General features: G+C 45.5%; 1 protein-coding gene across 2 annotated transcripts; it reads left to right on the forward strand.

Annotated features, from left to right (window-relative positions):
* Positions 1-444: 444 nt before the first annotated feature.
* CPA2 (carboxypeptidase A2) lies at positions 445-12,299 on the forward strand. 2 transcript variants are annotated; one of them, XM_080578215.1, is made up of 12 exons: positions 445-588; positions 3,060-3,148; positions 5,036-5,117; positions 5,966-6,100; positions 6,914-7,012; positions 7,818-7,919; positions 8,660-8,761; positions 9,511-9,621; positions 9,985-10,075; positions 10,458-10,657; positions 11,675-11,759; positions 12,001-12,299. In XM_080578215.1, the coding sequence occupies exons 2-12, from the start codon at positions 3,084-3,086 to the stop codon at positions 12,186-12,188; spliced, it is 1,260 nt and encodes a 419-aa protein (XP_080434341.1). In that variant the 5' UTR covers positions 445-588; positions 3,060-3,083; the 3' UTR covers positions 12,189-12,299. The 2 variants fall into 2 exon arrangements, with proteins under 2 accessions (XP_080434341.1, XP_080434342.1); XM_080578216.1 differs by having other exon boundaries at positions 528-651.
* Positions 12,300-12,615: the final 316 nt, after the last annotated feature.

The raw sequence follows: 12,615 nt of genomic DNA on the forward strand, positions 1-12,615 counted from the left end.
CTTTTCAGCCCCAGTCCTTCCCGTGTGACAGGGGGGACCACTATGCCACATCGTGGTCGCAAGAACCTTTACCAGATAGGGATAACAACAGAGGGGACAATCTTTACGAAAAGGAGCGACTCCACATAAGTGAGATGGCTTTTGAGGCCTTTCTGGTTGGCAGGAGGGGTTATGCCCATTCCGGTCCTGTATCAAAGACAGCACAGACAAACTTTGTAAGGCAACTGTCAGGAGGCAAACTTTGGTCGGATGAGATACGTTCAACCTTTCGGTTATTAACGTGTTACCGCGGTGTTCGTGATTCACCGTGTGAGACCGCATCCTCTTGGGACTGCGCTCAGACGTCCCACCCTGCCGGGTGAATGTGCCAGGGCCCAGACCGGCCTCGTGTGGGGCCCCCACCCATGCACCCTCCGCCCATTGACCCGGGAGCTGCATTTAAGCTGAGGCCGTTTTATTTGGGCCCTGTTTGAGCTCTGCTGTTGGTGCACGGTGTCCTTGGGTTTGAACTTCGCGACATCCCGGCCTGGCCTTGGACCTGCCTTGCAGCTGCGGACTTATCTGGGATCTGGAGCGCGGCTGTCCCTGGTCAGTGTCACCAGACCTGTTTTGCTCCTCGTGTTTGGGTCCCGTGGGGCCATGCAGCTTGCGGTGAGCTCTCTACCCTGCCTGCCTTGCTGTCACCTTGGGCTTCTGGCTCATTCTTGTGGTACACCCCTTCTCCTGCTGCTCCCTAATTTGCTCGGGTGTTTTGAAACCTGAGCGGAGCGCCACGAGGCTGACTTTCAGCCTGTGCAGGATTTTGCCCACAGGACTTCCCCTGTGGTTCAAGGCTTATCTCCAAACCCTGCAGGACCACATGGCTGCAAGTGGGAGGACTCATTGCCGCAGGCTTCTGCAGCACCATATTCCCTGATTCCTTCAGCAGGAGTTAGGAAAGGGTGCAAAGGTTTGGGCTTAAATGCAGCTCCTAAAATGCAGTGGGTGGAGGCCCTAAACGAGGCTGGTCATGGCACTTGGAGCTTGTTGGTGTACCCTGGGCCCTGACATAATGTTTGGCGGGATCTCTTGGCAGCGTGTAAGTCCATGCAGGATATAGCACGAATAATGAAGCAAGCCGTAATTTTGCCCTCAATTAAGTCCCTCCTTCCTGTTTTCAAAGAGTGAATCCACAGGAGATGGTGTGGACAGTCTACCAGTTCTTTAAGACATTTTGAAGGCTGTTTGCTACAGTTCGAATTTGTCTCCCACCAGCATTATTGTAGTGCTAGAAGCAGGAAATTCTCGTGGTGGATCCTATCTTTTAGGAGAAAATCACTTTACCTGATTTACTACGAGGGGAGCGGAGATATCTGTTTATTTCCCAAGGACGGGGTTAGGTTAAACCTCAAAGACCTGAGGACTCGCAGCAACACACCTTCTCTCCTCGCAGAGCGTACGCTCTCCACAGTGTGCCCCCAAGATACAGCCACTGCGGGATGACTAATGCCCATCTGTCAAAACAGGCAGAGTCCCTGCCAGAAGCTCCCTTTGTTCCCCAAAAAAACGGGGCCTGCCCTTAGCAGAGACTCACTTGGAATCGGCTGACAAGGCGCCACTGCCCCAGCTCCAGAGGGGCAGGGTGGAAGTGGAAGCCGGGGGAAGCTCCTCAGGGAGGTGCTGGTGAATATTTAGAGAGAATATTATGTGGGTGAGGTCTGTAGTAACACCTTCCGCTGAGGATTGTCACACATTTCCTTCCCTCAGCCCTTCACCTAGATTTTCGGAGTGGAAGGTGTGGCTCCTGGGAGGGGAGGCCTGAGGCTGATTACGGAGTAGCTGAACTGTCTCCGTTCTCTCCCATATTAGTTCCCAGGAGCCCTATCTGCACATATTGCAGCAGGTTCAACGCCTGGCTCTTCCTTAGTAACATTTTTAACGGGACGAAGGAAAAGTGCATCCAACAGCCCTACGGCTCTACCTGTCATCCTGGGTGTTCCTGTGACCAAAGGCGAGAGAAGTTGTTCCCAAAGATCAGCCAGGAGAGCGCCTGTCGCCGTTACTCCTTCGGGGTGGAAAGCAACAATTCAGATACCTGGGCACCTGTGTGGAAGGCAAATGAGATGTAGGCCATCCCCTGTAACGTGAGGCATAGGCAGCATCCAGCACAAGAGCAAAGGGACACGCAGAGCTACAGGCTCAGCAAACAGCACTGCAGGCGTTGTAGAGCTGCGTGGACCCAGCAGTGGCTGTTCCAGCACTTCTTTAAACCCACGTCACCTCCTCCTGAGAAGAATTCTTCCTTGGGAGAGATGTCTAGCAGGGTTGTCCAAGGTTGATCTCCTGTGTTCCTGTTCACCCACGGCTTTGCTTCTGCTCCTGTTGTACAATTTTCACGTGAAGCTTGCTGCATCTTTAATTTGCTTAAAGCACTGGCAAGGCTGGCTGGATTTGTATGAAACCACCCCAGCTGAGGACTGGGGGATGCTAGTAATTTCAATAAAGATATATTTAAACTGCCTGGCTTACACCTAGAAATGTGTAACTTATACATAAGAGAAAATTTATAGCATTGTCTGGGCCCAGTCTACCAGAGGCAACTTGTTGTATAGCAGGCAGAATCTGGAGTTCATCCTTCAAAATAATTGCTCAATTTGTGTATTTTTGCTTGAGTGAGAGCTTTCTGCTAGCTGATTCTGTATCAAGGAGTAGGCTACTAGAAACCGATTGTAGGAGGAAAAAAACACGAGCAAGAAACTACTGGTAGAGCTCCATCCCAGTGAGAGCTGGGATAACGTTCAGTTTGACTCTATTCCCCTCTACCTAGCAGAAAAATGCTTACCAGGTCACTAAAAAGTTCTGTGGGCAAAGCCTTGAAAACAATTCTTGTTACAGGTTTGAGTAGAAATTCAGGAATTTCCAGATCAGTGGAAAATATTTTTTGGAGGTGAAATCAGCCTTCAAGCTGTTGGTTACCTTGAAATGCTGATACATGTGAGAATTTAGTCACATGGAATTCAGATGTGTTTTGTCTGAAGAAGGGATTCTTAACAAGTCCTCTATAAATTCACCTTTGCTAGATTGAGTTGCTCTTCACATCAAACATGAAGCTGATTTTGATCGTCAGTGCCCTCTTTGGGGCTGCCTTATGCCTGGAAACTTTTGTTGGGTGAGTCATGCTTTTGTGTACGACCTTTCACTTCGAGACCTTCAAGACTGCATTTTCCAGTTGTTCTTTTTCATTATCTTAACCTTAAAAATTCTGCTTGGGGCACATTCTTTGCTTTTTATGACTGACTTCTCTCATGGCTTTGGTTCTCCAGTGTTTGAAGGAATCTTTCTCTTTAGTTTCATCTGGGATGTCCAAAGAGAAGGGTGTAGCTGCAGAGTTGAGCTCCTGTATTTACCCAAGGATTTGTTTCAGCTTTGGTGCTAGGTAGGGAGTGGTCTCAAGCCTAGATCTGGAGCTTAACACACTGCAAAGCTTGAGAGCTTGACAGATCTGGTCCAGCACAGACCAGAGCCAGAAGATCAGAACCTGCCTTCAGATCTGACAGGTCAATGGCTTCCCATTGTGTTTTTGAAGATTCATATTTCTCTTTAAATGTTTAATCCTCTTCAGAGCCCTTCTAATCGACCTGACTCTGTATTTCCAGCCATTATATCCTAAAGGTTTACGTGTATGTTTCATAGCAAAGCAATCTCCTTCTGGTGTATTTCCTCACAGCCTTACTGACCATGTAAGAACCTTAATAGAAAATAATAAAAAACCTAGTGAACACTAGATTCCAGTGAGCAAATAGTATATTAAAATGTAAGGATTAAGAATAAGTAGAACAGTATACCAAATTTACTAAAATTCTGGGGTTTGTCAAGATCAGAAGAAACTATTGTGGTCTTTTAATCTGGTCTCTGCCATATTGTAGACTGGGTTCTCATGAATTCATTCCTCAGTCACCTCCAGTAGCTGTGGTTAATGAACCTCATCTCCTCTTCAGAGAAGAGTCCAATCCAAAATAAAGCTTATGGTGGTGGAGAATCCGATAATAAGTTAACATGGTAAAGTACCTTCAATGTTGGTTTAAGCTGGTCCAACAAAAGAATTTTACACCTCAGTTGGCCAGACCGAGGAACCTGGTATTAAAGAACATTACTCAGCAGCTGAGACCACACCAGTAAATAACAGAGCTCCTATGTTAAGTCCCTTGTTTGCTGTGCCTTAAGATGTGATTTCCAGTTCTGCAATCATTTGTGTCGATTTGCTCTGAGTCATCTCCATTTTTCAGTACTGCTTGCACCGGATGCCAACAGAGCAGCTGAGCCAGGTCGGGAGATGGGACTCCGTGGATGTTGGTCTGCCTCCCACAGTGGCCAAAGGCAGATGCCTGGGGAAGAAGAGAGTGAAAACAAACACATCGCCATATGCCACTTGCAAATGCAGCATTTACACTGCTCTCTTTCAGTAGTCCTCGGGTGCTAAACCTAAGGAGCACATCGGCACTTTTGGCCGTGGCGTCGATCCCAGGCTTTGCTTGCGGTTGATTATTCACCGTGGCTCTCAGGTTTCCTTCAGAATCCCCACTGGCTCTCCAGAATAGGATCTGCTGTCCTACAAACATTGCGTACACTTGTTCGTAGATCCTTTTGCTATTTCATAAAAACATTGGTTGGAAGGGCCCTCCAGAGGTCTTTAGTCCACTTCCCTGCTCAGAGCAGGGTGTGGAGATGTTGCCCCTTGTTACCATCATTTCATCATTCACAACCTCACTTTTTTTTTGCAAATCCTTGACAAAGAATAATAGATGCAGTGTTAATCCTTGTAACCAATTAAAAACTCATTCACCTGATGTCTTGCTTATGATGAAATCTTAAACATTGCCATTTAACTAGTTACTAATCTAGTGCACGTATACCAGGCTGGCTCTGCGGGTTGTTGATTAAATTCTTGGGTAGCACTAAGTCAACTGCATTAAAGAAGTCGATATTGGCAGATCTCATGCAAGTAACTACTCTCCAAATTCATAATCTCAGTAGCCAGCTAGTTCTTTTATTGCAGGCACCAGGTTCTCCGAATCAAGACAAAAAATGAGGAACAAATTAGGAAGCTACAGTTTTTGGAAACGCTGGAACACCTTCAGGTACGTTATTATCACAGCGGCATTTTGTAACATTTCAGACTGGGGTAGGACTTATCCTGGTAGGACTTTGCCTTGAATTTGGAAGGGTCGTACCATAACGTGGCAGCTGCCATAGATAGACATACTGTCTGAATATTTGGTTTTTGATCTACAGATTCTAGTACTAGCCTAATGGTCAGGAATGCCTGCACTCAAATTTTCTTCTCACTGGGTTTACAGTCATATTTGAGCTGGTCTGCTCTTATTCTTAGGATCAAAAACCTTGTTGTTAAAAGGGGGATGCTAATACTTCTGTACCTGTCTCCCAGAACAATGGGAAGAATTTTAATGAATTAGTCTGACCTCTATTGAAACAGGAAAATGTTAGAAAGTTCTATGTTATTACTGTTGTTATTGTGATTGGTGAGAATTTTTATTATCACTTTCTTTTAAAAATATTGTTTTGAATAGTATAGAAACTAAAATTTAGAAAAGCTCTACCAAAGGAGAAATAAAAGTAATGGGTTTCATATTATCATATAATGTAATATGGAGCTTTTCTTGAAACTACTACATGTAAAAAGGTGAATAGTAAAATAATCACCATAGAAGACTGAAATTTCCTCTTGCCTACATTGCTGGAGCTCTGAAGTCAGTGAAAATGCTGACTCTAATCTCCTGCTGGATCTTTATTTTTTTTGTGTATGTGAGAATTTGTCATGTTACCTGATACAGGGTGGAATGTGCTGGGGAACAACACTGCAGAAGTTGTTAAATTTGGGAGAAACTGATGTTTCTAAAGCTTTAGGAAAGCTGTTTGCAAAGCACACTTTCCCCCAAACCAAATCCATTTTCCTTTTTCTTTTCAGCTTGATTTCTGGATAAATCCCTCCACCTTCTCCCTCCCTGTGGACGTGCGAGTCCCTGCTAACAGCCTCCAAGCAGTCAAAATCTTCCTGGAGTCCCATAGGATTGAGTACTCAATCCTGATCGAAGACCTGCAGGTAGGTAATGCTGCTGGCACGTGATTAGCTTTCAAATACAGTGGAAATAAATAGTGGTTCACAGTCCAGCCTCTTTCATTAAGTCAGGTGTTGTTCTATAGTCTGCCTTCTGTGAGGTCCTCCCCTTATTTTTATAGACTTTATAGCCCTCCTCTTATTTTAATAGACTATATTTTCTATATTTTTTTATAGATTGTCACTGATTTTCCAAAGGCAAGCTGTGGATCATTTCTGTTCTGAGAAACTGTGGAGATCACTTTGCAGATGCTATCCTAACCCATGTTGGATAGTGACTGTAATAAACTCATAGGCTCCACAGGGCTGTTCTGATAATCCCTGAAGAATTCCATGTGGTCTTTTGGACCGCAAAGTTTGGGAATCCCTACACTAAGATAATCGTAACTCAGTAAACTGTTACGAGTGGCTCTGCATCATAAGCCAGGAGAACTGTACACCACCATATGAGAGAAAAATTGCCCCTGTGGGCCCTAATCCAACATTTCTTCTTAAAAAGTAATCCCACGAGAGCATCTAAAATAGCAGAAACGCTGCCCCTTTTTCCAGCTTTCCAATGCTATTCTTGCTCATCTTAACCAGCGTTAAAAACTTAATGCCGACCATTTAAACAGCAGTATTCTTGCCACTTCACTACAGATAAATTCTTCAGAAGCATGTTTGCTCCGTAGCTGTGTGAAGTTTGGGACTGTGGCCGGAGCCAGTATGCAGAGCCACCATTTCATTATTTTATAAACATTTGGTCAGAAGCTTGTAAATTAAGCACGCTTTCCTCAAGATTTGAATTATTTCTTTTAGGCCGTTCTTGACAGAGAAAAGCAAGATATGGTCGCCAGTCAACAGATGGAGCGCAGCAGCAACACTTTCAACTATGGCATTTACCATTCTTTAAGCTCTGTGAGTTCCTTAGATCTCACTTTTGGGGAAAAGGATTCTTTTTTTTTTTTTTCTTCTGGCCTTTTTTCATGTTGTCTTCAATCAAACATCCCATATTAGGATCTAAATTTTCTTTCTGGCTTCTTCATAGAGTCAGAGAACGGTTTGGATTGGAAGGGACTTCAAAGATCATCTAGTTCCAACCACCCTGCCATGGGCAGGGACTCCTCTCATTAGACCAGGTTGCTAAAACCCCCCTCCAACCTGGCCTTAAACACTTACATCTTCTGGTAAAAGTTTTGTTTTTAAATGTATTAATTTCATGGTCAGCACAATGAGCCAACACTTCCTCACAGAGTGTTGGGAGAGGCAAGTGCTGGTCATACTTCTTGATAAACTCCTACAGAGTTCTCTCAAAACCTTTCAGTTCTGGCCCTCAAAAGAAATTGGGAATTGGGAAATAATTTGGAATAATTAAAAAAATAATAAAATTGGGAAATAAATTGGAATCTAGGAAAATACAGGAAGCCAGTAGCCATCAAGCAGAGCGGAGGAAAAGTTATTTGTACTACCAGAAGTACTTAAAGAGGGTTTTGAATTTATTCCTGAAATAAATGAATCTTGATGATATAGCAGTGTTTCCCTCTACACCTGTGATATTAGGAACAGCACCAACTACACTGACGTAAGGTGAGGTGGGGCTTTGGTGAGGCCACAGTAATGAAGACAAAGGGAGATAAAAATGGATTTCAACAGGTGCTATGGTTGGTCTGGGCAGCACTGTATACAAACGGAATGTAAATATTGTCATGGCTTTTCATTCCAGATTTATGAGGAACTGGATAATCTCGCATCTGAGTACAGCAACATCGTCAGTAAGCTCCAGATTGGGCAATCCTATGAAAAGCGGCCTTTGTATGTGCTCAAGGTATGGTCGTACAGCATATCTTGGACTCTGAGTGTACATATGTGTATGGATATACTAATGCACTTATGTATTATGGGTACAGCACGACTCAGTCCAAAGCATCCTTGTGTTGGGGTTTAATCTGGCAGGCAGCTCAGCACCACGCAGCCATTCGCTCACCCTCAGGGGAGAGAATTGGGAAAAAAAAAGTAAAAGCTCATGGGTTGAGATGAAGACAGTATAATGGGACAGAAAAGGAAGGAAAGTAGTAATGATGGTGTTGATAATAATAATAATAACAGAATGTACAAAGCGAGTGATGCACAATGCAATTTCTCACCACTCACTGATGCCCAGCCCCGTCCCCGAGCAGCAGTCACACCCCACCGCTCTGGCCAGCCATCCCGTATTAATTGTTTAGCATGACGCCACATGGTATGGGATATCCCTTTGGCCAGTTGGGGTCAGCTGTCCTGGTTCTGCCCCCTCCCAGCTTCTTGTGCACCCTCAGCCTCCTTGCTGGCAGGGCGGTATGAGAAGCCGAAAGTCCTTGGCTTAGTGCAAGCACTGCTCTGCAACACCTAAACCACCAGCGTGTTATCAGCATTATTCTCATCCTAAATCCAAACCAGAACCCTACCAGCTACTAGGAGGAAAATTAATTCTGTCCCAGCTGAAACCAAGACACCCTGTCTATATGGGATGTTTTTGCCTAAGAGGGGTCAGTGAGGGTTTTTAAAACTTTTTCTTTTGTTTGACAGTTCAGCACTGGAGGAAGCAACCGTCCTGCAATCTGGATCGATGCTGGCATCCATTCCCGAGAGTGGATTACCCAAGCGAGCGCGATGTGGATTGCTAGAAAGGTCATTTTGGCAGCGTTTGATTTTCTTTTGCCTTGGGAATGCCTCCAGTTAAAAATATACTGCACCTGCACGTGTTCAGCCTGCTCTGAGAACTCTCCGTCACCCCTCTTAAAACACAGTTGACTCCAGACACAGTATGGCAACTATTTAGACAAAGAATTGAAAAATGCTAATACAGTTACAGTTAAAACAGCCAGGAGAAGCTTAAGCAGACAAAATGTAGTAGTCCAGGTGAAACTGTTGAGGATTCCAGGGCTGATAGCTCTGTGAATGACCAAGGACTTTGAGAAGGTCGGTTTTCTATTTCAGTCTGCACATGCAGAGGAACACTGTGTGCTTGGCTGCTTTCCACAAAGGTGCCAAACATTCCAGTTCTTGCTAAATGAGCATCTGTTTCTGTTGAAAATGACCTAGCCACCAGAGGAGAGCAGCACAGCTGTACGTTCCCAGCCTGGCTAATCCGCCTCAATCCTAGCGCTAGCCTTGGCCCGTGTTCAGGGACAGGCAGGGGAAAATGTTGTTGCCCTCTTCCATTAACTTCCTATCTTTGGAACAAAATAGTGAAATAGATTCATTGCTCTTTCCGAGCTCCAAGTCTGATGAGGAACAGTTATTGCCAGTAGGTAATTAGTGTTTCTTGTTTGCCTGCTCTGAAAGCCAGCTTTGGCTCTGCACGTAGTTGTTAGAGCACGAATGAGTGGGAAAGAAATGTGCTGATAATCACGGTGTGCCTTATTGCCTCTGCATAGCTTGCTTCCGACTATGGGAACGATCCATCCATCACCTCTCTGCTGAACAAAATGGACGTTTTCCTGCTGCCAGTTACAAACCCTGATGGATACGAGTTCACTCACACCACAGTGAGTAAACACGTTGCGCGTCTAAGCCGATTGAGAAAGCTGTCGTGCTCTCCCAAGCCAACGACTGCAAGAGAAATAGGCTCTGAAAGTCCTTTTGCTGATGTTGTAAGAAGGAGTTACAAAAGAGCCGGGAAGCCAAAGATACCAATTACTCGTCTAACCCATCTTTCTCCTTCACTGCAAACTCACCAGTCCTTCGGTTGTGTCCATTGGCCCATTTTGGCTGTCAGCCCATCAGAAATGTTCTTAGGCTTGTGCCTAGGAACACTTCTCGCTGAACAGCGACTATTTCTGGGTAGCAGCATTAATGCAAGGATGAAGATTTGCTCCATAGTGTTTCTTTTTTTTTTTTTTTTTTTCCAGAATCGCATGTGGCGGAAGACCCGCTCCAAGAATGCAGGCAGTCTGTGTGTTGGAGTTGATCCAAACAGGAACTGGGATGCGGGTTTTGGAGGTAGGAATAAAGTTTCTGGATTCTGGCTGGAAGAAGAAAGTTCCTTTCATGCTCCTGGATCCTGTTACACAGGACCAGCGATCTCCTTAATATAAGGGATTCAGAAAGAAAATGGTCAAATAGAATGGTTGCTGTCTTTTGTGAAGATACCTTTTAATTAATTGCCAATGAGCAAAAGACGAAGGAATCTGTATCTTCCAGAATTTGTGTCCATTGAGTATTCATGCTCTGTCGTTGCTGTTCTAGTGTTTATCAGCACTTAAGACCTTGCCTTTGACTAAAGACCTGGTCTTAAGGAAGCCCAGCTTTGTGGTGATCTGCTTTGGCCTTCCATGAACACCAATCCTGACAGATTGTCTTTGTTCCCCCTTTGAACCAACAGGTCCTGGAGCCAGTAGTAGTCCCTGTTCCGAGTCTTACCGTGGGCCCAGCGCCAACTCAGAGGTGGAAGTTAAATCTGTTGTGAATTTTATTAAGAACCATGGAAACGTCGCGGCCTTCCTCACCCTCCACAGTTACTCTCAGCTCCTGTTGTACCCCTATGGTTATAAATGCACTCAGCCAGCAGACCACGCTGAGCTGGTGAGACATAGTGACTTTTTTTTTAGCTTCCTTTGCTCTGTCCGGCTGGCTTTCCATACTAAAGTATTATAGTGATCTATCAGGATAAAAACAAGGTGCTAAACTCCGCCATCCGTAACAGTGACCACTCATGAGAGTGAGCAAAGACCTCATGCAGTGCAATGCCTTTAAAAGAGAAGTCTTGGTCGCACACAAACATGGGCCATCCCCCCCCATTCTTGGCTTTCTTTGCTCATCCAGAAATCCTTCTTTCTGCTCTAAAGACAGCATCACATCTGTAATAATATCTTTGAGGGAATATGAATTTCACTGTCATAATTTAATTTAAGTGGACGGGACCTCTGGAGGTCTCTGGTCTAACCCTCTGCTCAAAGCAGGCGGGCTTTGGTGTCAGAACCAGTTTCCAGGTCAGGTCAGGCTGCCTAGGGCTTTGCCCAGCTGAGTTTTGACTGCTTGGAAGGACAGATTCCGCAGCTTCCTGGAGCCCGTTCCAAATTTTCCCCATTGTCACGGGGATTTTCTTTTTCCCTAATACGTAAACGCCATTTCCCTTGCGGCAGTTTGGTGTTGCCCCTCGTCCTTTTGCACGAAAGCTCCAGGAAGAGCCTGGCTCTGTTTACAACCACCCGTTAGGCAGCTGCAGTGAGCACAAAGCTGGCTGCTGTGCACTGGAAGGTCCCCAAATGCCTTGGCGTTTTCTGGTGTATTTTGAACCTTCTCTTGACAAGGGCAGTAGGTGAGATGAAACACAAGATGATCAGATGTGGAACCTGCTATGATTTAATTCACCTTCGATGTCACCTCCCAAAAATACTGGGAAAGCTGTGAGTGCTGTCTCTAGTGCGAGTAATTAAGGAATTGATTGATTTGGCATAACTTGTTTTTATGGGGAGTGAAAGCAGGCTGTAAACTAGTTTGGAGGTTTCCCTGAGTATGGTTCAGGTTGGTGAAATCTTAACATTTAGTCTCATTAAGTGTGGCTGCTTTCTGACTCGTCCTTTATCCTCACCTCTGCAGAATGCCCTGGGGAAAGCTGCTGCCAACGCCATCCAGTCCCTCTATGGCACCACCTTTACAGTGGGGAGCATTTGCTCTACTATCTGTGAGTATTTTTGGTATTCTGAGAGCTGTCCCAGGGCAGCAGTCTCTGGACACCCCCTCAAGGTCTCTCCCTGTTGGAAGGAGGGCTGCTTCTGTAGAGTGACACCATCAGTCAGACTTTGGAGCTGAGTGTTCACAGGAAAACCTAGTACTTGCCCCTCACAAATACAAAAAAGGATGGAAGCAGAGCTCAGATCACTCATCCATTCACCCTCTGTGCCTTTTCTCCTTTTCTTTTTCAGACCAAGCCAGTGGAGGCAGCATAGACTGGAGCTACGATTATGGCATTAAATACTCATTCGCTTTTGAGCTGCGAGACACGGGGCGCTACGGTTTCCTCCTGCCAGCCAGCCAAATTATCCCGACGGCAGAGGAGACGTGGCTGGGTCTGAAGACAATCATTGAGCATGTGCGAGACAACGCACACTAAAAGCAGGGATGGGAGTCAGCTGTTTGTAACGGCAAGCTCAGAAATCCTTGGTGTGCTTGAGACAGCTGTAATGATACGGCATCTGGCTGAATAAAAACCCCGTCTGCAATCCTCCAAGCGCTTCGTGTTTGTCTTGTTGGTTCGCTGTGCTTCTGTGTGCACGGTAGACCCCTACGAGGCATCACAGATTTTAGGACTCGGTCAAAAGATGCACTTGGAAAGGAGACATCTATCCCCTGGCCTGTGACCGCAGCAAACTATACTGCGTTGTGCCCCTTCGGGTGTCCTCTGCAGCTCCATCTCCGTTAGTAAATGCAAAATGTGCTTGCAGCAAGCAACAACAGCCCTTGGCAGTGTTTTGTACCTCGGCAAACCTCCTCGCCCATGCAGTAGCCCCCTTCTCACAGCCGGCCCTGGCACCAGCACC

This window comes from Anser brachyrhynchus (assembly GCF_964034855.1).
Source record: "Anser brachyrhynchus genome assembly, chromosome: 1".
Taxonomy (NCBI): domain Eukaryota; kingdom Metazoa; phylum Chordata; class Aves; order Anseriformes; family Anatidae; genus Anser; species Anser brachyrhynchus.

What these genes read in the sequence shown, in the direction of transcription:
- CPA2 (XM_080578216.1), top strand. An exon ending in GGCCTTTGTATGTGCTCAAG is followed by an intron (nt 7,920 to 8,659) that starts GTATGGTCGTAC and finishes TTTGTTTGACAG; the next exon opens with TTCAGCACTGGAGGAAGCAA. An exon ending in ACGAGTTCACTCACACCACA is followed by an intron (nt 9,622 to 9,984) that starts GTGAGTAAACAC and finishes TTTTTTTTCCAG; the next exon opens with AATCGCATGTGGCGGAAGAC.